This window comes from Vulpes lagopus, chromosome 12, assembly GCF_018345385.1.
Source record: "Vulpes lagopus strain Blue_001 chromosome 12, ASM1834538v1, whole genome shotgun sequence".
In the NCBI taxonomy this organism is placed as follows: domain Eukaryota; kingdom Metazoa; phylum Chordata; class Mammalia; order Carnivora; family Canidae; genus Vulpes; species Vulpes lagopus.
In genome coordinates this window covers 39599579-39625336 of record NC_054835.1, presented here as the reverse complement: position 1 = coordinate 39625336, position 25758 = coordinate 39599579, and the positions used below count along the sequence as shown (strand labels likewise).

Below are 25758 nucleotides of genomic sequence, written 5' to 3'. Positions count from 1 at the left end.
ATCTACATTTCCAGTTTTATCTTTTTAATATATTCGAATTATTGTATTCCAGATGCAAACACCAAGTAACCTGTGACATTTCAAATCATTTCGTTTTGGACCGGTCCATGAAGGGTACCATGAAAGGTACCTCACTTTGAAGTTAATCTAGGAATCACTGTCCCAGGAGTAGACATGCCTGCCCTGCTGGAAGAGGTGAGGAGGCAGTATGAGGTTTTGGCAGAACAAAGCCACAGAAAGGCTGAGTCCTGGTCTATGGAAAGGTAAGCCCATCACCCCGAGAAAAGATCATCCAGAACTAAACTGGAGTGTTTATATTTTTATTCCACTCTAAGGCTTCAGAGTAAAGAACTGAATGGGCATGCACTGGCTTCTGCTGACAAGTACTAGCAGGAATGAGATGGCTGAGCTGCAGCAAATTCTGCAGACATTGGAATTAAAGCTTCAGGCCCAAGGATCTCTACTAAGAATGTTGCAATGTGTTGTTCTCAAAGTCCAAATTGTTCTCCACATATGACAGTTACAAGGCTGGTCACAGATTTCTCAAACTATTTTAGGTCTCTGTAGAATAATCTCTTCACTGTAAAAACTAAAAGCGACTCTGTTTAAGGTTAAACAATAGAGGAACAGTGTATCAGAAAAAGAGAGGAAGACACGCACGGTGCCAAGAATAGTTTCTTTAAAATTACGTATCAAGTTCTGTCTAGTAGTAGTTCTAGATTATGTTCTGTTTTTCTCCATCGCTGTGTTTTCACTGCAATTTTTATCAAATCATCTTTTCATTCGTATTGTGCTCCTGCAGGAACAATCCTTTAAATCCAGTTTGACAGAAACTGAAAGTAACCAACTGCTATAGTCAACTTTCACAAATGCAGGAACTGATAAGCAATCTGGAGGATCAAGTTCAACAAATCAGGACTCTAGTGGACCTTGACTAGAAACAATTCCTTAGATTTGATCAGTGAATGAGATTGAAGAGTACCATAAACTAATGAATGGAAAATCTGAGTAAGTGATAAAATAATCCACTAAACTCTAGCCCTCTATTAAACACTCAGTTCTTAAATTGCTTGTGTATATGTACTCAAACCTAAAATATCAGGCCAAACAGCACTTGCCATGAAATAATTTACTATTGTGACTGAACCACTCCTACCTAACCAAATCCCTTACCTTCCACACGTATCCACATCACAAGGTATTTGCAGAACACCTGTGAAAATAACATTTTAAAATCCTAAACAAAAAGGCATGTTCTTCAAATCTGCTCACTTTTTAAAAATTCCGTTTAGCTCATTTATAAGTAGGAAATGTAAGACCATCCTAAAACAAGCTTGGTTATAATAAAAAGGTCCCCTCTTCACCACTGTAATTCATATTTCTGGGATGGTCTTTGAAACCACAGGGCATCTGACAGTGAAAGATGGTGGTTAAGAGTGTGGGATCTAGATCTAGAGAAGACAGAGCTGGTTTCAATTCTGGCTCAAATACTAATGTAGTAGTTGTACCACCCTGTGCCCAACATGTGTGCACCATACGTTTCAGTTTCCTCCTCCGTTAAAAAGGGTCTAAAACTAGTATCTGCCATATAGGGTTGTTCCATAAGAAAATGTACATAGAGTTCTTAACAGTGTCTGGCACAGAGTCAATGCTAAATAAATAAATGTTAGTGGTGAAAGTTCTTGGTATCCATAATATTCTTACACTTGGAGCAACTTGATGGCTATCAGTATAACTATTACAACAGTGATCCCCATAGGGTTACAGAGTCCATGTCACTGGATAGTTCACGTTTGTTTTTTGATTTTATTTTTTAAAGCAATTCTACCAGGGTCATATTTAGATTATAGCACTTATATTCCAAATGTAAAAAAAAAAATATACAACATCTTATAGTGCTATAAATATCCACTCACTTATATGTAAGCTCCAGGACTTAAAAATTCTAACCTTAGCTCCACTTTTTAACCAAAATGATCAATATAGGAAATATTAGCAAGTCACCAAAAAATCTAGTAGCTTTTGGATTATGGAAGTTGGGAAATCCCAAAGCAACAGAGCCTCTTCATGGCACAGTGTACTGTCAAATTAATTCAGATAATACACCACTTGTTTCAGACTTAGAGTAAAAAGCAGTTAATCTCCATAATGGGTGTTAGCTCAGTCTAGAAAAGCCAGCATAATAAAAGGATTAGCATTGCAATTATGCATGGTGGCTAATTGCTCTGATTTGTTGTTTTAATGACCGGTCTGGAGTTGAGGACAATCCTGCAGAAGAGTTTAGAACCTCCAGAAACCCAAGAGGAAGGATCCTCAGAAAGTTAAGGCAAAGTCTAGCCAGGATACAGACAAGACCAGCAAGTCCAACCCCTTCAAGAGTAGAATTCTTGCCCCACTAATTATCTTTCTTTTCAAATTAGTCCGTTTTTTCTATCATAAATGAAATGATATTAAAGAAGGCTTATCCAATCTGAGAAAGAAAACAGAATTCCTATGTTCTTGTTAATTTTCTAAGTCATAAGACTGGTAAATACAACTCTAGGCTACTTCCAGAGAGTTCTGAGTTACTCACTGTGTTAAAGCAAAAGCTCTAAAGATAGATCTGTATTCAAATCTCAGCTGAGTCCTTTCATTGAACAATTTGGGGCAAGCTGCTTAATTTTTCTATTAAAATAAAAGCTATCTCATACAATTGCTGTCAGGATTTGATGAGACAAAAATTCAGATCAAGTGCTTGGCACCGGTTCTGGAACATAGAATAAGTCTCAATAAGCTTTAATTATCTGAGAACTGACTTTGCCAATGTTACTTACGTATTTAATAAGTTTAAATCCAGGAAATTAAAAGTTCTTTGGCATTATCTTTCATCAACTTTGTAGAGGGAGGCCACAGAGTGGTTATGGTAAGTTTTCTCCATTGCTATTATGTGTTACACTTAAATTACTATTTAAATTACTGAATAAATTTAAATTTATTAAATTCCTTACCATACACACACACACACACACACAAAGTGATTTGGACAAAGAGCTTTTTGCAATTTGTTGTAAAACTGACAGACTGTTTGATTCTTTAAATTATTTTTTAAATCTCTAAGGAATAAAATTAAGAGATTAACTTCATAAGATTTTTTAAATTTAAGCACATTACATATATTCATTTAAAATTACTAGAGTGGGGGATTCCTGCTTTTATGTATTTTTAACCTCTATGTGGACCATTTTGAATTCAAAATTTATTCTTTCTACATCTGCCCAGATTTCCTAAGTAAAAATTAACAGGATTTTATAATAAAGTTACTTTCTCTCATTACCAGCCATCATGGAGATGATCAATTTTCATGGAACCTCCACAAGTAGACCTAAGGGAATTTTATTGGATTTAGGAGTAAGGAAAAAAAAGTCACTATAATTTTGACAGGGTTCAGTTTTAATATCTTAAGACTGGAGCCTGTAGAGAGGTTGGCTGGTTTGTTGATTGGCTTGGCACTTTCATCTTTACTATTTTTATGAAAACCAAAAGGGATATTAAGAAAAAAAAAGGGGATATTATGTTTCTGTTCTCTGTACTACATCAGTAAATTCTCCTCCTAATGCAGGTAATTCATACTGACCAATTGTTTTTCATGGAATGAAGTCAACTCCATCAAAAGGAAGAAACCTAAGTTATGCTAACAAACCATAAAAGCTAAATCAGATAACATTTAATCTTCAAATTACACCAAACCCATGTGCTATCTAACCAGAAAACCAACTAAAATAGCCAATTCTCCTAGTAAAAAGTTGGAAATTTTATAAGTATAAATATATTTTTAGCAGTTTCCCAGTGTCAAGATCATCTCAACAGATCCAAGATCAAAAAATGGATTTTATTTATTTATTTATTTATTTTTAAAATTTTTATTTATGTATCTGACACACACAGAGAGAGAGACAGAGAGAAAACAAGCAGGGGGAGCAGCAGAGGGAGAAGGAGAAGCAGGCTCCCCACTAAGCAGAGGTCCCAAAGCAAGACTCCATCCCAGGACCCTAGGATCATGACCTGAGCTGAAGGCAGATGCTTAACTGACTGAACCACCAAGGTGTCCCCAAAAAGGGAATCTTTAATGAAGAGGAAAAAGTGAAAAGTTTTCTTAATATATATTAAATATAAATATATATATATATATATATATATATATAGTCTAAGATATATATCTTTTTTTGTTTTTTTTTAAAAGTACTCTTTTTTTTAATTTTTATTTATTTATGATAGTCACACAGAGAGAGAGAGAGAGGCAGAGACATAGGCAGAGGGAGAAGCAGGCTCCATGCACCGGGATCCCGACGTGGGATTCGATCCTAGGTCTCCAGGATGGCGCCCTGGGCCAAAGGCAGGCGCCAAACCGCTGCACCACCCAGGGATCCCTAAGATATATATCTTTATATATTTTTAGGATACCCTAAAATTCCTATGCAGAATATTGGAGTTCTTATCATTCTTATGCAACATTTTCACATCTAAAAGTATTATAAATTACTTTAAAGCATAATTAGTTGTCTTCAACTAGCCTTAATTAAAATGTGAATTTGCACCATTGCCAAAACATATGGAAAGAGTTTAGAGAACAAAATAAAGTCAAAGAAAATAAAGTAGAAAAAGGCACTGAGATGATACAAAAACATTCAGAGAACAGTAGGTACCTGCCAGGTACCAACTGGGTATAAAATATCCTCCCTTCTCTAAAGGGACTTAAATGCCTTATCTCATTGGGAACAATAATAACAAAGCATATTATAGAATACTAGCTTACACACACAGGAAATGAAAGAGACAGACATGACTACGTTAATGGTGAGAAACCTCCTGAAAGAGAGGGCATTTAAGCCAGAGACTGGAATTGAAGTAGAATGTTTGAATAAGTGGAAGAAAGACAGTCCAAACCAAGAGCAATAAAGGAAGGCCTTAAATTTATGGATAAAGCTTGGTGTCTGGCCAAGATTAAAAAGAAAGGCTTGCTTATAATTAAAATATTTTAATGGAAATTCTTTTCAGTGGATCATGGATTATTATACATATATTAATATTTACTAGTATAGGTACCCCCTGCTTTTTCAAAGTCACCTTTATGCAATTTTGCTTTTCTTTTAAAGGTTTTATTTATTTGTTTGTTTGTTTTAGAGATAGAAAGAGAAAGCAAGGAGGAGATAGAGCAGAGGGGGAGGGAGAGGAAAAGAGAATATCAAACAGACTGCACTGGGCGCAGAGCCTGACACAGGGCTTGATCTCACAACCCTGAGTTATGACCTGAGCGAAAACCAAGAGTCAGACACTTAACCCACTGACCACCCAGGTGCCTCTATGCGATTTTGCTTTTACAAGAGACCTACATTAGCACCTGTTTTCATTAACTGGAAATAATCGAAGGGGATTTTCACTTTTATGAAAAAAGGCACAAAGCAAAAATAGCACTGTTTCTAGCAATGAGCCATTACTGTGGTAGCAAGAATGGCCCCACCAAGCTCCTTCCCTAAGAATTCAGCATCTCAGCATCAAGCCACCATAGCTTGGAACTGGGTCTCTGAGCCCCTGTGCTTTATCTCAAACTATTTTCTGTATCCATTAGCAAGATGTGCCCCCAGGGTATCAGAAAAGCCTATGAGAGGTTATTTTGGAGAATTGGGAATGCTCAAAATTTTTTTCCATATAAGTGAACAGTAATTGCTTCTTTGCTTCACAGAACACTCTACTCGCCAGTAGCAGGGAAACCTACATTAATACTTATTTTTATGGGGTAGTAAAATGAGATATGGAGAGGTTGAGTGTCTTGCCCAAGGCCACATAATTACTTCAGGAGAAGCATGCAGCTCTCCTTCCACTCCGCCATCCTCACTCACTGCAGGGAGCACAAAATTGGGCAGAGTTGGACAAGGCTGTTGAGAAGACTTCATCCATCCACAGGAGAAGCCATCATAGGCGCTCGAGTATGTTGATGAAGCCATGACAATTCTTTTTCAAGAACTACATTAATCTTGCGGCAATAAACAGGAAAGATCCTAAGTGACATAGCATTGAGCCAAGACAACATCATCAGGAGCTGGTGATATGATATCCATGACAGAAGTGCCAAAAGCCTAGATTAGGGTAACGGCAGTGGCACCAGGCTGAAAGAAGCAAACACATTAGCTACAGTAAGAGAACTAGTGACAAAACTGGCGATTTGGTGGATGTAGCAGATAAAGAAAAGAATGAAGTTAAGGACGAAAGCACACATCCTTTAGAGAAAAACAGATGACACAGTTTCTACAACTTTCCACTGGGCTTTGATTCTGTGGTAGTAATCACAAAGGCACATTCAGCAATTCACACGTCACAGATCATTCAAGCAAAATATGTCTAACTTTCAAACTTTATGTGATAAATAGAAAATTCTTTTTTTGTAAATTTTTTTATTGGAGTTCGATTTGCCAACATATAGTATAACACCCAGTGCTTATCCAGTCACCCCATCCCCCCACCCACCTCCTTTTCTACCACCCCTTGTTCATTTCCCAGAGTTAGAAGTCTTTCATGTTCTGTCACCCTCATTGATATTTCCTACTCATTTTCTCTCCTTTCCCCTATAATCCCTTTCACTATTTTTTATATTTTCCAAATGAATGAAACCTTCTCCGACTGACTTCAGTCAGCATAATACTTCACTCAGCATAATACCCTCCAGTTCTATCCATGTTGAAGCAAATGGTGGGTATTCGTCATTTCTAATGGCTGAGTAATATTCCATTGTATATATACACCACACCTTCTTTATCCATTCATCTTTCAAAGGACACTGAGGCTCCTTCCACAGTTTGGCTATTGTGGACATTGTTAACAATAAAAAATTCTAAACATTTAGCTCATCAAGCTTGCCATCTTGAACATAATCTGCTTGAGCAGAGTCATCTTTCTGTAACTACCTAAATTATATCTCAATTAATCAGAAAAAGAAACTTGCAAATAGAATTTTCAACTAGAAACTTCAAAAGAGAATTTTACTTGAAGCAAAATAAGGAAGAAACAGGAAAGCTCCAAATCCCAACAGTGAGACAAGTCAAGCTGATAACAAGCCTGAATTAACTACATGGTTCAAGGGCCCCAGCCAAATTAACCCCATGAGAATAGCATTTATACCCACCTTAACCAGAGCCCAAATCCAGAAGCAATTAAAAGAGAAATTAACACACTTGGCTACATGAAAACAAAATACAACAAAGTGATCAATTCTAATATTGGGTATACATTGTGGATTGCCCCACCAAACTCTACTAAACCACCCCAATGGAAGGATGCCAGTGGTTCCTAACTGCCAAATCAAGTCTTTCTTTAATCTCCTTTCTCCTTGACCTCTCTCTCTCTGGAGATGAGCCCACTTATCTGGATTCCCTCCTTCTTGATCCTTCCATGATCCTTCTTCCTCTCTCCCCAGTCACAGGTAGCCTCCTTTTCAGTATTATTCTCTAGCTCTTCTTCCCAGCCCCTAAAGTGGCCATCATTTGAAGCTTAGGCTTAAACCTTCCACTTATTTTCTTTCTAAATTCCTTCCCTTAGGTGGCACCTTCTTGCACTGTTGGTGGGAATGTGAACTGATACAGCCACTGTGGAAAACTGTGTGGAGGTTCCCCAGAGTTAAAAATAGAGCTACCCTAAGACCCAGCAATTGCACTGCTGGGGATTTACCCCAAAGATACAGATGCAGTGAAAGATAGAGACACCTGCACCTCAGTGTTTATAGTAGCAATGTCCACAACAGCCAAACTGTAGAAGGAGACTTGGTGTCCATCAAAAGATGAATGGATAAAGAAGATGTGGTTTATGTATACAATGGAATATTACTCAGCCATTAGAAATGACAAATACCCACCATTTGCTTCAACATGGATGGAACTGGAGGGTATTATGCTGAGTGAAATAAGTCAATTGGAGAAGGACAAACATTATATGGTCTCATTCATTTGGGGAATATAAATAATAGTGAAAGGGAATAGAAGGGAAGAGAGAAAAAATGGGTAGGAAGTGTCATAAAGGGAGACAGAACATGAAGACTCCTAACTCTGGGAAACGAACAAGGGGTGGTGGAAGGGGAGGAGGGCGGGGGTGGGGGTGAATGGGTAATGGGCACTGAGGGGGGCACCTGACGGGATGAGCACTGGGTGTTGTTCTGTATGTTGGCAAATTGAACACCAATAAAAAATAAATTTATTATTAAAAAAAGATGAATGGATAAAGAAGGTGTGGTCTATGTATACAATGGAATATTACTGAGCCATTAGAAACGACGAATACCAACCATTTGCTTCAACACGGATAGAACTGGAGGGTATTATGCTGAGTGAAGTAAGTCAATCAGAGGACAAACATTATATGGTCTCATTCATTCAGGGAATATAAAAAATAGTGAAAGGGATTATAGGGGAAAGGAGAGAAAATGAGTAGGAAATATCAGAGAGGTGACAGAACATGAAAGACTCCTAACTCTGGGAAACAAACAAGGGGTAGTGGAAGGGAAGTTGGGTGGGGGGATGGGATGACTGGGTGATGGGCACTGGGGGGGGGACTTGATGGGATGAGCACTGGGTGTTATACTATATGTTGGCAAATATAACTCCAATATAATATGCAAAAAATAAAAATTAAAAAAATTTTAATAATAAATAAATAAATAAATAAATAAATAAATTCCTTCCCTAAGGGATCCCACCTATCCTGAAGTCTGCTCTAATCTCTCCTGATTTGTGGTCCTATGAGTCTAACTGTTGAAAAACATTTTACATTAATATCCTGATATTATTTCAAATTCCCATCTTAAAACTTCTCAAAACTTCTCAAAATTTCACTCTTCTTTCATTGTGACCTCACTACATTGCATCTCTCTCTCTTCCTCTCTCTCTCTCTCTCTCTCTCTCCCTCACTCACACACACCCCACACACACTGTTGGAACTCCTCCCTGCACTACTTCAATACCCTGTCCATGCCTCAAGTGTAGCCCAGATTACCCTAGATTGTAATCTCTGACTTGTGGGTATGTTTGCTTTCCTCTCCAAGTAGAGTGAAAATTCCTTAAGGGGCAGAAATTGTATCTTAGTCACCTGTGTTTCCCCAGGGAATACTGTAGGTGCTCAATAAAGAGAAATAAAGAGAAATAAATAAATATAGATGATCTGTTCCAGCCAAACTGGTCCACTGAGAGTCTCCACCTGTTTGGCATGTTCAGAGTGTCCACTCCCCAGAAGAGTCCTCTCTCTGCTGCTGGAAAAATCCCACCCATCTTTTACAAGACTCAGCTTAAATTCCACTGGCAAAATGAAATCTTGTCAGATGACCCTATTCCAATACGACTCCTTGCTCATCAGTCTTACAGTGATAGTTCAGTGTCATGAAAACAGGATCCATCTTTGAAGCTACATAGGCCTGATTCAAAACCAGACTGTAGTATAAACTACCTCTGCTACTCTGGACAAATTCCTAAAGCCTTCTAAAGCTTTTTTTCTCAGCTATAAAATAAGGTAAATAATACCTATCATAGAGAATCTGGGGGCGGGTGGATTAAAAGAGAGTAAACCATTACGAACATAGGAGATGTTCGGGAAATGTTAACTTCTTTCCTCATCCCACCTCCCTTTCACTTCATTTACTATCCACACGGTGGTTAAGTTGATCATGTATGTTTTGTCTCCTCAATTAGATTGTAAGGATTAGCAAAATCCTTAAGGGCAAGAGCTAAATCTCATTCATCTCTCTGTCTTCTTTTTTTTTTTTTTAAGATTTTACTTGTTTATTCATGAGAGACACAGAGAGAGAGGCAGAGACACAGGCAGAGGGAGAAGCAGGCTCCCTGCAGGAGCCCAATGTGGGACTTGATCCTGGGACTCCAAGATCACGCCCTGGGCTGAGGGCAGACGCTCAACCGCTGAGCCACCCAGGCGCCACCACCTCTCTGTCTTCTAAATGCCTACCAGCATGCCCTACAGGGGCAAAATAAAAATCAAGAACAACAAAATTACAGTTACAGTGGATTATGGCAATCAAGTGTAAATGGTGCCAAGACTAGTCTGACAGTCATAAATTTTCATCTAATTTAGTGGTAGAATTGTTACATGGCACTTTTGCAATTTCACTCATGCCAAAGGCAGATCTCAACAAATGACAGTACAAATAAAAACAAATCAGTCTTAGAGAATGCAGGTTAATAAGTAATCTTCAATAATAACCTTAAAGATGGTTTAAATTAAATGTTGCAGTTGGTATTAGAAGAGTCTCTATCTGTGTATTTACCCCCATGTACTTCTATGCAAAGGTTTCCTTTCACATACTCTTTAATATGATTGCAACAGATTTCTTCATACCACTTGTTAAATAACTGAAAATAGATTGATATTTTAGATTTCCCTACCAAGGTTTTTTTAAAAAAAGTAAAAGCTAATACTGAAGCAAAATTGGTAAGATCAAGATCCAAAATTTGTGATAATTACAGGTAAAATCCATCAAAATCTCTCTTTCATTAAAATGGTTTCTTTCTGAATTGCTTTCATTAATATCAAGGCTTCAACATCCTTTCTGAACTTACTGGAATGTTTTGTTTTGTTTTGTTTTGTTTTCTATCCTGATTTTTACAGCCTTCTTCTACCGCATGCTATCTTCATCAAGGATCAATTCCCATGGTTGGGCTTCATTACTTCTTTTAACCACTGCCCCACTTGCATGTGCTAACATGTTGGAGGAGCTGCAATGTGCTGGGTAGTAACCTCTAACAATTGACTCTTCATTAACACTCCCAGCCACATTCCCTTTCCTGAAGAAACTATTTCTCCGGTTTTCATAGACTGTGCAACTGTAAATCTAATATGAAAAAGCAATTAGTAAGAGAAGAGTATGTGCCAAATACTATACCTTTCAATATTTTCTTGCTTTCAAGTACTTTTTGTTCTGTTTTGTTTCTTCCCCATATGGAGAAGTTTATGGTAAGAAATAGAGGCATTCTATTTTATCAGACCAAATCCACCAGAGTAGAAAGTACATAGACACGTTCATAGAGAAGGACAGACCCAAAAGCCAGGGATCAAAAGATCAAGTTTCTAATTTCAGTTCAACCACCTATTTTATACTGTTAGTCAAAACCATAACCTCTCTGAGCTTCAACATCCTCTTCCATATACTAAAGATAATAACACATCCCTATTTCAGCAGCTTGCTTCAGAAATTATAAAATCATAAGATTAAAAATGGCACTGTATAATTATAAAATGTGTGTATGTATAATATATATGAATATATTTCTGAATAATAGTAACGCCATAGCCTATGGGTAGATAAAAAATAATTTTATATCATGTATGAAAGTGCCAATTAGGGATGCCTGGGTGGTTCAGTGGTTGAGCGTCTGCCTTCGGCTCAGGGCTTGATCCCGTGATTTGGAATCGAGTCCTACATAGGGCTCCTTGCAGGGAGCCTGCTTCTCCCTCTGCCTATGTCTCTGCCTCTCTCTCTCTGTGTTTCTCATAAATAAATAATAAAATCTTAAAAAAATAAAGTCCCAATTAAATACTTCCCTAGACAAATTGTTACACCAAATTCTATATACAGTGCGTCCAAGGAATTTTTTTTTTTTTTTTAGAAACAGAATCTAACTGGGAAATATGTTCACAATCCAGTTCATAATTTTTGGAGCAAGTATCATTCTCTAATCTGATGGGCACTGAGGAGGGCATTTGATGTAATGAGCACTGGGTGGTTTTATTCTTTTAAGATTTTATATATTTATTCATGAGAGACACAGAGACAGAGGCAGAGACAGAGGCAGAGGGAGAAGCAGGCTCCCTGCAGAGAGCTGGATGTGGGACTCCATCCCAGGACCCCGGGATCACACCCTGAGCTGAAGGCAGAGGCTCAACCACTGAGCCACCCAGGCATCCCAGCACTGGGTGTTACATGCAACTCGTGAATCACTAAACTCTACCCCTGAAACTAATAATATACTATATGTTAAATAAATTGAATTTAAATTTTAAAAATGTGGATTTATATTCTTGCAAGCAAAATTTTAATCACAATCATAATATACCTAAACTCTCCCTTTGGGATCAATCAAACTTAGAGTAAAGAAAGTACTGGAGGTTAGTTTTTCATATCTTGTGCTAAGAATTTCTGCATTATAGTTTTCAAATAAGCCTTCACTATGATGAATTTAAAAGTTAAAAAATCCAGAATAACTTCATGATTTTAAATTTTTTTAAGGTTAAAAAGAATAGTACCATTATTTGCAGATTCCCATATCATTACTCACTTCCAACTCACTAAACAAAGTATCAATATACTTTCATTCTCCAGATAAATTAAGACTCCCAATAAATATATACATATATATACATATTTCCAAATTGTGTTTTAATGTCTATAACTTTTTATATGTGGCAACTTTTGAACACTAAATAAACTGCTTAGCATATGTTTTTTTTCTTTTTGGTTGCTTGCATTCTCTACAAGATTTCCATTAGAACATGATTCTAGTAGACTTTATGGTTAATTGCTGTTTCAACTCATAAAAACTGTTTAAAACATGGAATTTGAAATATCTTATTTTAACTAGAAATTTGTAGCTAAAATTCTTTTTCTAAACTTTGCAAACATTCCACGGAACCTAAATTAGTGCTAAAAAAAATGGATTTAAGTTGCTCAATGTTCTTCAAAAGGTGAAAAAGCACAATGAAACATAAGCTCATCTGAACTACACCCATTTTCAATTTCAACATAGTAAACCTCCTATTTGTTCTTAGGGCAAATTCAAAACCATACATATTGGAATTGGCTATTACTGAAGATAATGTATGCAATCATAAGTAAAGATGCTAAATTGGCAAAAAGAAAACCGTGCAAGTAAGCAAACTTTAACACATGTGGGACACACCCTCTCAGTATATAAAGGCTTGTCACTGTCCTTGGTAGCAAGCACTCCCTGAGCTAAACAGCATCACCATGTCTGTTCGATACAGCTCAAGCAAGCAATACTCTTCCTCCCGCAGTGGGGGAGGAGGAGGTGGAGGAGGAGGATCATCCTTCAGAATTTCGAGCAGCAAAGGCTCCATTGGTGGAGGATTTAGCTCAGGGGGTTTCAGTGGTGGCTCCTTTAGTCGAGGGAGCTCTGGTGGAGGCTGCTTTGGGGGATCATCAGGTGGCTATGGAGGATTAGGAGGAGGTTTTGGTGGAGGTAACTTTGGTGGAGGCTATGGAAGCAGTGGCTTTGGTGGGGGCTATGGAGGAGGTAGCTTTGGAGGGGGAAGCTTTGGAGGGGGCAGTTTTGGTGGGGGCGGCTTCAGTGGAGGCAGCTTTGGAGGCTATGGGGGTGGATATGGAGGAGATGGTGGCCTTCTCTCCGGAAATGAAAAAGTAACCATGCAGAATCTGAATGACCGCCTGGCTTCCTACTTGGACAAAGTTCGGGCTCTGGAAGAATCAAACTATGAGCTAGAAGGCAAAATCAAGGAGTGGTATGAAAAGCATGGCAACTCAAGCCAGAGAGAGCCTCGTGACTACAGTAAATACTACCAAACCATCGAAGATCTTAAAAATCAGGTAAGGTTCATTTTTAAAATCCAACTTGAAGCCTATTTTTTATCCATGTAATTCAGAGAGATGAATCTTAACCACAATATAGCTATTCACTGTGTTTGCCTGTGTTACTTTTCTTGCTTCCAAAAAAAATCCAGTCTTATCAAAGGTAAATATTTGTGAGGATATGGTCACTGAAGTCTTCGGCATGTGTGTTGTGTATTTTACAGGATGGCAGATTACTGAGAATTTTTTAGGCTCTAATAAGTGTATGAGTCCATAGTTAAAATACCATATCATTTACAAACATAGGAACTGAAAGAATTATTAAATGAATCAAAACAAAATATTATTCAGATTGATAACAAAAAAATCTTCATTACCACTTACAAGCAACGTGAATTCTCCAGTATGGAAATGGGATACTGTTTGCTTCTTGAGAATTTGTGAATTGTACCTACTATGTGCCAGTCCAGAGTGTATGCATTTAGAATATATACTTAAAACAACTTAAACCAAAAGGTATGAGTCAGTCAAAAGTTGGCTGAAATACATGGAAATCACCCAGGATAAAAGTGGGCGACACACATGCAGGAACACAGCTATATAACTACAGTCTGTTTTTGGAAAAGGATGAATACAGAAATAGAAAAGTATAGAAATTTCAAGAAAACAAATAACTCAGAATTAGTAGCTGGGTAACCCTGCAATATTTAAGATAAAAATACCCCAAAATTTTGTAAGAGCACATAAAAATACAGTTTATCTATGCCACCATAAAAGCCGTATCTGTATCGGATTTTCTTTTCCTCTCCCCTCCAGATCCTCAATCTAACAACTGATAATGCCAATATCCTGCTTCAGATCGACAATGCCAGGCTGGCAGCTGATGACTTCAGATTAAAGTAAGCTAAGTGAACATGGCACAACACTGTCACAGCAAATACAGGAGTTGCTTTTAACAATGACTTCGGATGCCCACATTTACATTTTCTTAACTTCATTCAAAGTTAAACAGTGTTGGAATCACCAGAAAAAATTTCAATTTCAATATCACCTTTTTGGCAATATTGAAAGAAGAAAATGCATTTTAAAGTAGCTGTGCTAAGCTTCTTGGCATTAAACCACTAATATCCCTATGTGAATTAGTATACTAAGAAATGTTGCCATGATGTGAAGTAAACTCTATATTTGCTTTGTAAAAAGTCTCAGCCCAAGTATACCTCCCATATGTAAGTTATACCCAGTATTTGTACTATGCCTGTTTCAGGTATGAGAACGAAGTAGCCCTGCGCCAGAGTGTGGAGGCTGACATCAACGGCCTGCGCCGGGTGCTGGATGAGCTCACCCTGACCAAGGCTGACCTCGAGATGCAGATCGAGAGCCTGACTGAAGAGCTGGCCTACCTGAAGAAGAATCATGAAGAGGTGATGCAAAAAGTCATACTTCCCCCAGCCAAAAAAAAGGGGGGGGGGGTCATTGTGATCATGGTGTAGTCATTAAACTTTTCTGCTCCTCAAACAGGAAATGAGAGACCTTCACAATGTGTCCACTGGTGATGTAAATGTAGAAATGAATGCTGCCCCGGGTGTTGATCTGACTGAACTCCTAAATAACATGAGAAACCAATACGAACAACTTGCTGAACAAAACCGAAAAGATGCTGAAGCCTGGTTCAATGAAAAGGTAATTCATCTTCCTTCATATCGAGGCCAATGGATGTTTGGTTATCATTTCAGATTTTTCTCATCTTTTCCTGTTTTTAATACTCTAGAGCAAGGAACTGACTACAGAAATCAACAGTAACATTGAACAAATGTCCAGCCACAAATCTGAGATTACTGAATTGAGACGCACTGTTCAAGGTCTGGAAATCGAACTACAGTCCCAACTAGCCCTGGTATGTTAACAACTCTCTCGAAATAACTTCAACTGAACCAAAGTTTCGTGCCCGCATAAGGATACACAACTCAAGAGAAAAAAAGGGGGGTGGGTAAGAATGTAGAAATAAAATTGGAGCTCTTTGTTAACGGGAGAAAGTCAGTGGCACCACTGTACACGGGCTAAAGTTAAAATTCTACCATTAAGCATAAAACGGGGCACCTGGGTGGCTCAGTGGTTAAGTGTCTGCATTTGGGCTCAGGTCCTGGTCCCAGGGTCTTAGGATCAAATTTCGCATTGGGCTCTCCTCCAAGAGCCCGCTTCTCCCTCTGCCTGTGTCTCTGTCTCTCATGCGCCAATAAAACCTTTTTCAAAAATACACAAAACACAAATCCTATTCATTTTCTTTAATCTTCTGATGTCTTATTAAATCAGGAAATAACCTTCACTGTATTCAAGCACACAGTGAAGTCACGCAGCCACCCTATATTCTCGGCTCTTTGCAGAAACAATCCCTGGAAGGCTCCTTGGCAGAAACAGAAGGTCGCTACTGCGTGCAGCTCTCACAGATTCAGGCCCAGATCTCCTCTCTGGAGGAACAACTGCAACAGATCCGAGCTGAGACGGAGTGCCAGAATGCCGAGTACCAACAGCTCCTGGATATTAAGATCCGATTGGAGAATGAAATTCAAACCTACCGCAGCCTGCTAGAAGGAGAAGGAAGGTGAACTATCAACTCTCCCAGCTGGTTTTATGCAATGCCCTAAATCTCCAGGCTTTTCCAAAACCCCAAGAAGTGCTGCCAAAGGAGGAGAGGGGGGAAGCAGAGTACAGAAAAAAAAAGGCGTGTGCAACCACAGCTTCAATTGCCCATGAATTGGGATTCTGAGGGTTGTGTGCTTATCAGACCGGCGTTAGCAATGGGTTTTAGAATCTATACTTGGCAGGACTTTTTTTTCTTTTCTTTTCTCTTTTTTTCCCCTCGGACACGTTTTGCTTACTTTCAAAGTAACAAAACCGTGGAAAGCGACCCACCAGTTCCCAAAGTTCAAGCTAACCGAGCATGCCTCTCCTTCCTGGTAGTTCCGGCGGCGGCGGCTACGGCGGCGGGCGCGGCGGCGGAAGTTCCGGCGGCGGCTACGGCGGAAGTTCCGGCGGGAGCTACGGCGGAAGTTCCGGCGGCGGAGGCTACGGCGGCGGCAGCTCCGGCGGCGGCCACAGCGGTGGTCACAGCGGTGGTCACGGCGGTAGCTCGGGCGGCGGCTACGGCGGCGGCAGCAGCTCCGGCGGGGGCGGTTACGGCGGGGGCAGCTCCGGAGGCGGCGGCGGCCACGGCGGTAGCTCGGGCGGCGGCTTCGGCGGCGGCAGCTCCTCCAGCGGAGGTCACAAGTCTTCGTCTTCCGGGTCGGTTGGCGAGTCCTCTTCTAAGGGACCAAGGTCAGCAGAAACTAGCTGGGGTAATCAGCATTAGTTTTAACTTTCTGTGATGGTTGTGTTGCTTTTTACGCCCTAGTGCTTTTTAAAAAAATTAAAACGTGGGGCGCCTGAGTGACTCAGCGGTTGAGCGTCTGCCTTTGTCTCAGGTCATGATCCCGGGGTCCTGGGATCGAGTCCCACATCCGGCTCCTCACAGGGAGCCTGCTTCTCCCTCTCCCTCTTTTCTCTGTGTGTTTCATGAATAAATAAATAAAATTTTTTTTTTAATTAAAATCCCAGAAAATATTCCCACTTGCGTTTTTTTAGGAAACTATACTTTTGACCTCCATCTTGAAGGAAAAAAAAAAGTCATGGTCCAAGATGCTGTCGTTTAAACATTGTTCGGACTTTTTTTTTTTTTAATGTAGAAAACGAATTTCCTTTTTTTAATGTATATTTTACTTTTTAGAAATTTTGATTAATTAGTGAGGACCCCCCCCCCCCACACACACACACACTCAAACACAAATCGCCTCATCTGAATTCTTTTTTCTTTTTTCTCATGATTCATGTACAGATACTAACAAAACCAGAGTAATCAAGACAATTATTGAAGAAGTGACACCTGATGGTAGAGTCCTTTCGTCTATGGTTGAATCAGAAACCAAGAAACACTACTATTAAGCCGCGTCAAGAGGAAAGAGTCTCCCTTCACACAGACCATTATGTACAGATGCATGAACAACAAAATCTCCAAGGAAACACTTCAGTCTTAATGGTCTACGGAAATAGGTTCACTCCTTGAAAATAAGGTGTCTGAAAGGTGTTTTGTGGTTTCTGTATTTCTTCTTTTCACTTTACCAGAAAGTGTTTCTTTCATGGAAAAAAAAAATCTTTTCTATTCTCATTCACTAATGAATTCCAATAAACTTTCTTACTGATGCAAGCTATCCAAGATGGTCAGAATTGTCTTTATTTAAATTAAGTGGTATTTTTAACCTTACAGATGAATGAACTATAGTACTTGAAGGTTGATTTATCTAGAAATTCTGAAGACATAAAAAAAGGGGGGGCCACCTGGGTGGCTCAGTGGTGGAGCATCTGCCTTTGGCTCAGGGCCTGAGCCTGGCATCCTGGGATCGAGTTCCACATCCGGCTCCCCAGGAGGAGCTTGCTTCTCCTTCTGCCTATGTCTCTGTCTCCCATGAGTAAATTTTTTAAAAATTCTGAAGACAGAATTACCATTATGATTTCTCTTGAGTAAGTTTTTTAATCTTGTGGGTATGTTGGGTCAATGTCAGTAATCTCACCGAGTGAAAAGTCTGAGACCCCAACCTTAACTCTTTCTTAAAGATGCACAATATATGGAAAACTCCCAGTGCTCTGGCTTTGAATTATTTCAACCCTGACAATTCTAAAATATCTCAAATAAGACCCCAAAGATCGAGTTATTGGAAATTTCACACTTCCTGATTACTTGGCTTCTCCCATTTGCCTACCCTCATTTTCTTCCCCTTCATTTCTGCCCAATTGCTGTATACCATCCACCATTTACCAGGCGAGTAAAATCATATCACCCCAACAAAATTATTTGGTGTCTATCATCAGACAAACAGAAACACTGATCAAGACATGATGATACCAATTGTACCAAAGAGCCAACTCTAGGTCCCAGCTTTCACCAAACTTTCTCTGTCTAGGGACAAATGCTAAAGACCTGGTATTTGTAGGGTCAACCCAATCATCCTTCAGTCACTCAGAAACCAACTGATATTACTTAGTACTCTGCTAATATATAGAATAGATGGGTTTATTAAGAGCTGGATTTATTCTTTGTACCTAAGATTACCTTGTGTTCCCTGGTGAGTTCCTAGTTGACCCATGTCTACCAAATAGCCTTCTTCTGCACTCTTACTGATTTGAGCTTGTTTTCTCCAAGACCTGAGCTCAGGTCCCCAGGTCATTTACTTGGGACCCATGGTGGGTATACCCTACCCTCTGTACTCCAAACTAATGACCAGAGTCATATTTCAAAATGAATGGACTTCCCTATAGTCAGAGCTCCATGACCTACCCAACACCAAATACTACCATAGTTCAGAAATTCTACTTTAGTTGGCATATCTATTTGCCAGACCCCCTTCTTCAGAGCCAGTCTCCTAAGCTTCACTGTTGAAGTCCCAACACGCTACACTGTAAAACCCTAAAACAGATGTTGCTGGGTAAGAACTCTGAGAACTCTGCCACTGTGTATATAATGACTGCTGTTCAGAAACACTACCTTTTAAAATCCCTAACAAAGTTAGCCAAGTCCTAGGATTTAGAGTATTATTAAAATCTGAAACAGCCATTCTTACTCTGAAGAAATAAGTGTTTTTATATTCAGTGTCACAAAAAGATAAATATGTTTCTATGAGATCATTGTGTTTGTTATTAGGCTTTTTCTCTTGTACCCATTCCCATCACCACCACCACCTAACCCTCCACCCTAAACCAGGATCTCAGCTGGTCAGAGTACTTCATCTAGTTGGGTGGTGACCCAAACCTTCTTTCCTGAAAGTTCTAAATTGTAGTTCTGTCTTCTTACCTTTTCAGTCTTCCAATACCTTCTTAAATAATTACTTACATTACATTTTCTCTGATAAAGTAATCATCTCTGATAAAGAACTACTTTTTGAATGTTAACTTACTGTGAAAATTCTTTCACTGTATAGATAAGCCATGCTGTACACTTTAAATAGTGGTATATATCAATTATATCTCAAAACAAAAAAAAATTTAAATAGAACTTTCTGAACTGGACTCAAACTGCACTTTAATAAAGACTGTCTAAACAAAGTTTGATTTTAACAAGGACATTGGTATTTATAGTTCACAAAAATTATTAACTGTACAGATCACTATTGTTATTATATGGGTTTATCATGTAGCTATTTAAGCAAGACAGTGCCCAGTGAAACCAGCAGAGCCAATTCTGGCACTCATGTGGAATCCTACTAAACAGCAAAAGCTTGTCTCTCTAGAAGGATTTGCATTGTGCTGCTTAAAGCTTTGCATCAGGGGTCTGACATCTGTGACGGCTCAATTTTGCTAGGGCATCGCGAAATAACTTAGTTACGGCCAGTTTCCCCTTAGTTATAGGGGAAATAGCTTGAGTAAGGTAACTAAGGTCCACCCAGTATCCAATCTACATTGCATCACGAGAGTGAGAATTAGGGAAAGAGATCATCTGTGACTTAAAGCATGCATTTCAAAGTCAGTGGTTCCTTGTCTTCATATTCTGACACTGGCATTTACAAACCATGTAGTTTGGACAAATTACTTCAACCCTTCTGAGTCCCAGTTTTCTTATATATATAATAGAGATAATAACTACTTCATTGAGATTATTGTGGGGATGGCTTAATGCCTACAAAACCCTTAAAGAATGCCCTCCATGGAGTAGACACTGAAGAAACTATTATATTTTGCACAGAGAGGAAAACCATCAACAAAATGAAAGGGCAACCTACTGAATGGAAAAGATCTTTGCAAATGATCTATCTAATGGGGGTTAATGTCCAAAATATATAAACTTACACAACTCAAAACACAAAACACACACATGCAAAAACAAAATCCAGCTAAATCTGGGAGAACACATGAGTGGACAGTTCTCCAAAGAAGACATACAAATGGCCAACAGACACATGAGATGATGCTCCACATCACTAATTATCAGGGAAATGCACATCAAAACCATAGTGAGATATTACTTTATACCTGTCAGAACAGCTAGAATGAAAAAGAAATAACCAGTTGGCAAGGGTGTGGTGAACATTTGTGCACCGTTTGCAGGAATGTAAATTGGTACAATCACTGTGGAAAACAGTATAGGGTTTCCTCAAAAAATAAAAAATATGAATACAATATGATCCAGTAATTCCACTACTGGAATATTACTCAGTCGTAAAATTAAGGATAAGATATCTTGCCATTTGCAACAGCATTGATGGACCTAGAGGGTATTATGCTAAGTGAAATAAGTCAGACAGAAATACAAGTACCATATGATCTCACTTAAATGAGGAATCCAAAAAACAAAACAAAAGGCAGAAACAGACCCATAAATACAAAGAACAAACTGATGGTTGCCAGAGGGGAGTGTGGCAAGGAGATGTACACTGAGTGAAGGGGAATAGAAGATACAGGTTTCTAGTTATGGAATGAATAAGTCACAGGGATGAAAGGTACAGCCTAAGGAATATAGTCAATGCTATTGATATAGTGGCTTTGCATGGTGACAGATGGTAGCTACACTTGTGAGCACAGTGTAAGTATTGAGTTATCAAATCGTGATGTTGTACACTTGAAACTAATGTAATATTATGTGACAACTATACTTCAATTAAAAACTAAAAACATTTTGAAAAATATTTTCAAAATATTTTTTAAAAACTGAAAAAAACAATCCTGAAATTTGGTATCTACTATAAGTTTTTAATTCTGTTCCTTTAATGTATCTGCTTTTATTCCTTAGTTATATTTTTAAAGGGTATATAAACAGCCTTTATAATGTGTGCTCCTGGTCATGTATTAAATAAGCCCAAATAAATAAAGGTTTTATAAAGAAAATAAAACCACACACACACCAAACAGTATTCTGCTCATCGTCAGAGAAGTATGTTTATTGGCTATATAATCTAGTTTCTCCAAAGATGGATATAAGCATCACAATAAATTGTCAGAGCAAGTGATCATTAACATAGTCTGCCATGGGGTAGAGATCAAGGTGAGATTGCTGTCCTGGAGCTGCAAAACAAAATTCCAGACAGTAAGAATAGTGGCAAGAGTGTGTCACAAAGAATTAGGACTAATGTAGTCCTGTGAACCTGAGGTCCAATAAAACAGCAAAAGGTTTGTAAAGGTAAGTGGGAAGGACCAGATGACTGTCCCAAAGGTTTGAGATAGTTGACCATCCCTAAAAGCTACAGCTGTGGTCACCCTGATCATGAGGCAAATGACCCACGCTACATCTTTTGAGTGACAAAGAGAAACAAGTTATCACAATAAAAATAAATGCAGTCTAGAAACCAGGTATGAAGCATATTTTTTAAAAGGATACTTTTTGAACTAGGTTGTCCTACAGAAAGCTATGCCAAAGGATGAAGGACTCTTTGAGTTGTCACATTGCTTTTCAGTGTCTCTTAATAAAAACACAAACATCATCTCACACCTCAACACTGAATAAGAGATCCTTGCAGCCTAGTGCCAGTTAGAAAGGGAATTACTGTGAATTAGTACAAATATTGGACATTACCTGGGGGAAGAATTTGAGTAATGCTCTGAAAATACTTTTGTCTTTGGGATTTTAGCAAAGAAAAAAAAATCACATACTTAAGCTTCTAATTAACCTTTCCTACTCAGAATAAGTTATCTCAGAAGAAATGCTTGAAAAGCATGAATAAATAGGTTCACAGGCTAGCTGAGCCATAACAAAGCTAATGACCTTTTTGGAAGAGAACTCTCATTCAAGTTTTGACCTATAGAGCCTCTGGAAGGTTTTCTAAAGTAAGAAATGTGAAGGGAAGACAAGAAAACAAAATGGCAACAAAATGCACTTCAGTAGATTGAAAATAGTTGTAAAGATAAAAGCAAGTGGGGGATGGCTAATAAATACATAAGAAGATTATGCTCAACATCACTAATCATTAGGGAAATGCAAATCAAAACTACCATGAGATACTACCTCACACCCATTAAGAAAGCTACCATCAATAATAATAATAATAATAATAATAATAATAATCAGAAAACAGCAAGTTTTGGCAAGATTGTGGAGAAACTTGAATCTTTGTGCCCTCTTGGTGGAAATGTAAAATGGTATGGATGCTGCAGAAGTCAATATGATGACTTCTCAGGAAATTTTTTTTAAAGTACCATATAAGGAGCACCTGGGCAGCTCAGTGTTTGAGCGTCTGCCTTGGGCTCACATCATGATCCCAGGGTCCTGGGATGGAGTCCCGCATTGGACTCCCTGCAGGGAGCCTGCTTCTCCCTCTGCCTATGCCTTTGCCTCTCTCTCTGTCTCTCATGAATGAATAAATAAAATCTTTTTTTTTTTAAGTACCATATGATTTTGCAGTTTCACTTCTGGGTCTAAAGCCAAAAGAATTGATATTGAGGTCTTGAAGAGATATTTGTGTGTGCCACATTCACAGCAGCATTATCCACAGTAAGGGCTTGGAAAGCATTTATTTTCTTCCCCTCTGTATGCCCTGCTACTCATACAGTGCCTTATGCATAGTATGTGCTCATTAAATACTTCTTGAATGAACAAAAAATGAATGAATGACACCTGATAGGCAGCATAACTGTAGTCAAAAGTTTCATTTAGCTATTAACTAGATATTCTGGAAAGAATTTTGTAAGAAATATGTTTTATGTTTTTCATTAAAGAGATTTTGGCATCATTTGAGTTACTTTTCCATCTGACTTTAAGATAACTGTACTTAAAAAAAAAAAAAAAGATAACTGTACTTAAAAAAAAAAAAAAAGATAACTGTACTTAACAGAAGGACCACCACACTGAATCCCAAGGTCTATTCTGGCCTGATTCACCCTGCTTCATGTTGTATGTCCCTAAGCAGTCCTTGTCCTCTGTTTTCTCATCGTTAAATCAGAAGGAAATCTAACTAATTCCCAGATGTTTTGTAAGGTTCAAATAAGATAATGTACAAGAAATCTCTTTGGAAGCTGTAAAGCACCATATAAACATAAGGAAAGCTTGTCTTCATACTCTTCGTACTCCGAACTTTGAGAAGATAAATATTGAGGTTGCTTCTTACCAAGGGTTTAATAATTTCCAGCTGAAGGCTCAAAGGACCCAATCTGAAGTGGTGATTCAGCACCAAGCAACATCCATTTGCAGGTGAGCGCTGCCCCCTGGTGGAAATAAAAGGTCAGGGACAATTGCTGTGAACGGTGTGGGATCACCAGGGGTGATGCTAATGAGGGAAGCAAGTTATTTCAACTTAAGCTTTAAAAAAAAAAAAAAAAAAGCTTCTTTCCCTTTTGTGTCACAAAATGTTCTTTGGAAATTTTTTTTACATCTGAAGGATGCATACACATTACACCAAAAATTTGTTTAACTATTATTTACAGCTAATAATCAGACACTGAAGAGATTTATAATTCTTCATGTTTTAATATTCGAATTTTTTAATATTTCAATTTCAATAATTCAGCAACTTAAGAGAATAATTTCACAATTAATATAACATGTTAAGACTATTGAGGGAATTATATAAAATAGGTATTTGTATGGGCGTAAATCATTTAGAGAAATTATTTGTATCTTAAAATAGACTCATGATGCCAGACTCTCAGTGCTATCTAGAACATATGCCAAATCTTCATCTGGCATGTTCCTGGTGACTCTGAACAAATCGTTTAACATTTACAGCTCTCAGCTTGCCCCATCTGACAAAGGGGCTAAATTAGATAATGTCTAAGACCTTCTGCTGCTTTAAAAAAATCCTACAGTTTTGCCCAGAAAGTGCATTTAAAGGCCATGCCGATGACAGCCACAGTGCTAGCTGACCAGGCTTCAGACTGCTTGTACCAGCACAGTTCCAGGAGACACCCTGACTGTCCTGGAGGCAAAACAGTTTTATGCCTGTCTTCACCACAGAATCTGGAACCAGTCAAGCCCAACCAAATCCCTCCTATCCCTCCTTTTCCTGTCCTCTTCACCTGCTTCACCCCCACCTTCCTGGCAACTGCCTCAAGAGGAGGCTTCTCAGGTCAATTCCTGCTCACCTCTCCTGCCCTCTCAGCTAGATTGCCTCTCCCCTTCCCACACACATACCCAGTCAAACTCTTTGACAGAGAAGGTTAAACACGATCCAGCTTCTGCCTGACATTTCTTTTTTTGTTTTCCAACCATACATTTCTTAGAGACTGTACCCATATCTTTTCCATCTCTGAGTAATTTACCATCATGTCTTCATTTTTTAATTTAGCTTTGAACACCAGATATAGTAGCCATACATGTTAAATAAAGGAATCAGTTTATATCTACGTTATTGTTCAAGGTAATAAATAGATGTTATAATCATAGTAAGACCAGAGAAGTTACCAGGATCATATTTTTTAAATGACACATTTATTTTTTGCTATGACAGGATAAAATATGTTTCTTTACATATTTATGGTTATTTTTTATGGTTACAATTAATGGTTCTCTTTTTTTAAGATTTTATTTATTTATTTATTTATTTATTTATTTTTATTTATTTGAGAGGGAGAAAGCATGAACAGGGGAAGGACAGAGGAAGAGAGAGAAGCAGACTCCTCACTGAGCAGGGAGCCTGACAGGTGGCTCAATCTCAGGACCCTGGGATCATGACCTGAGCTGAAGGCAGACACTTAATCGACTGAGCCACCCAGGTGCCCTTAATGGTTCTTTATATACCACCCTGGTAATTAAGACCCTACTGTAGCTAGTTGGTGGTACCCTATTACAATCAAACTTTTAAGACTTTATATCTGGTGCCAGGTAATGACGGTATATTCCTAGGGTCTAGATGAAAGTAAAGGATTACTCACCCAAAATTAGAAGTTAAAATAATGAACTTAATATAGACTGAACCCTGTTATATTTAAGATAACAAATATCCTGAAGCAATAGCTAGGGATGTTAGACATCAGATTACAAAAAAAAAAAAAAATCTAATTATACATAATTTCATGCTAATCTGGATGATGCCATTTTTCTTCTGGCATGCATAACTTAAATAGAAACACCCAATAATTGTGTATAAAAGCTCAAAGAAACCATCAGCACACAATATTCTGTTCACCTTTGAAGTTACAACTATCTTGTTACAGACAAGGTGAACGTTTCTCTTTCTGTC

The 25758-nt window shown here is 38.4% G+C and overlaps 1 protein-coding gene and 1 long non-coding RNA gene across 5 annotated transcripts; one reads left to right on the top strand and one right to left on the bottom strand.

Annotated features, from left to right (window-relative positions):
* The first annotated feature begins 12960 nt into the window (after positions 1-12960).
* Positions 12961-17811, top strand: KRT10 (keratin 10). Of its 2 annotated transcripts, none has more exons than XM_041725097.1 (8): positions 12961-13588; positions 14387-14469; positions 14835-14991; positions 15089-15250; positions 15339-15464; positions 15952-16169; positions 16529-16902; positions 17439-17811. In XM_041725097.1, exons 1-8 carry the CDS (start codon positions 12992-12994, stop codon positions 17543-17545), a joined length of 1824 nt encoding a protein of 607 aa, XP_041581031.1. In that variant the 5' UTR covers positions 12961-12991; the 3' UTR covers positions 17546-17811. The 2 variants fall into 2 exon arrangements, with proteins under 2 accessions (XP_041581031.1, XP_041581032.1); XM_041725098.1 differs by having other exon boundaries at positions 12966-13588; positions 16529-16882.
* Positions 15838-16565, bottom strand: LOC121473117. 3 transcript variants are annotated; one of them, XR_005983103.1, is made up of 2 exons: positions 16481-16565; positions 15838-16101 (listed from the first exon to the last, which is right to left on the bottom strand). It is a non-coding gene; the product is annotated as an uncharacterized LOC121473117 (long non-coding RNA). The 3 variants fall into 3 exon arrangements; XR_005983102.1 differs by having other exon boundaries at positions 15838-16152; positions 16481-16554; XR_005983104.1 differs by having other exon boundaries at positions 15838-16149; positions 16481-16544.
* Positions 17812-25758: the final 7947 nt, after the last annotated feature.

Excerpts from the sequence above, each read along its gene's own strand:
- KRT10 (XM_041725097.1), top strand. The coding sequence starts at position 12,992 with ATGTCTGTTCGATACAGCTCAAGCAAGCAATACTCTTCCTCCCGCAGT. Across the intron at positions 13,589-14,386 it reads TCGAAGATCTTAAAAATCAG|ATCCTCAATCTAACAACTGA; the intron begins GTAAGGTTCATT and ends TCTCCCCTCCAG. Across the intron at positions 15,251-15,338 it reads AAGCCTGGTTCAATGAAAAG|AGCAAGGAACTGACTACAGA; the intron begins GTAATTCATCTT and ends TTAATACTCTAG.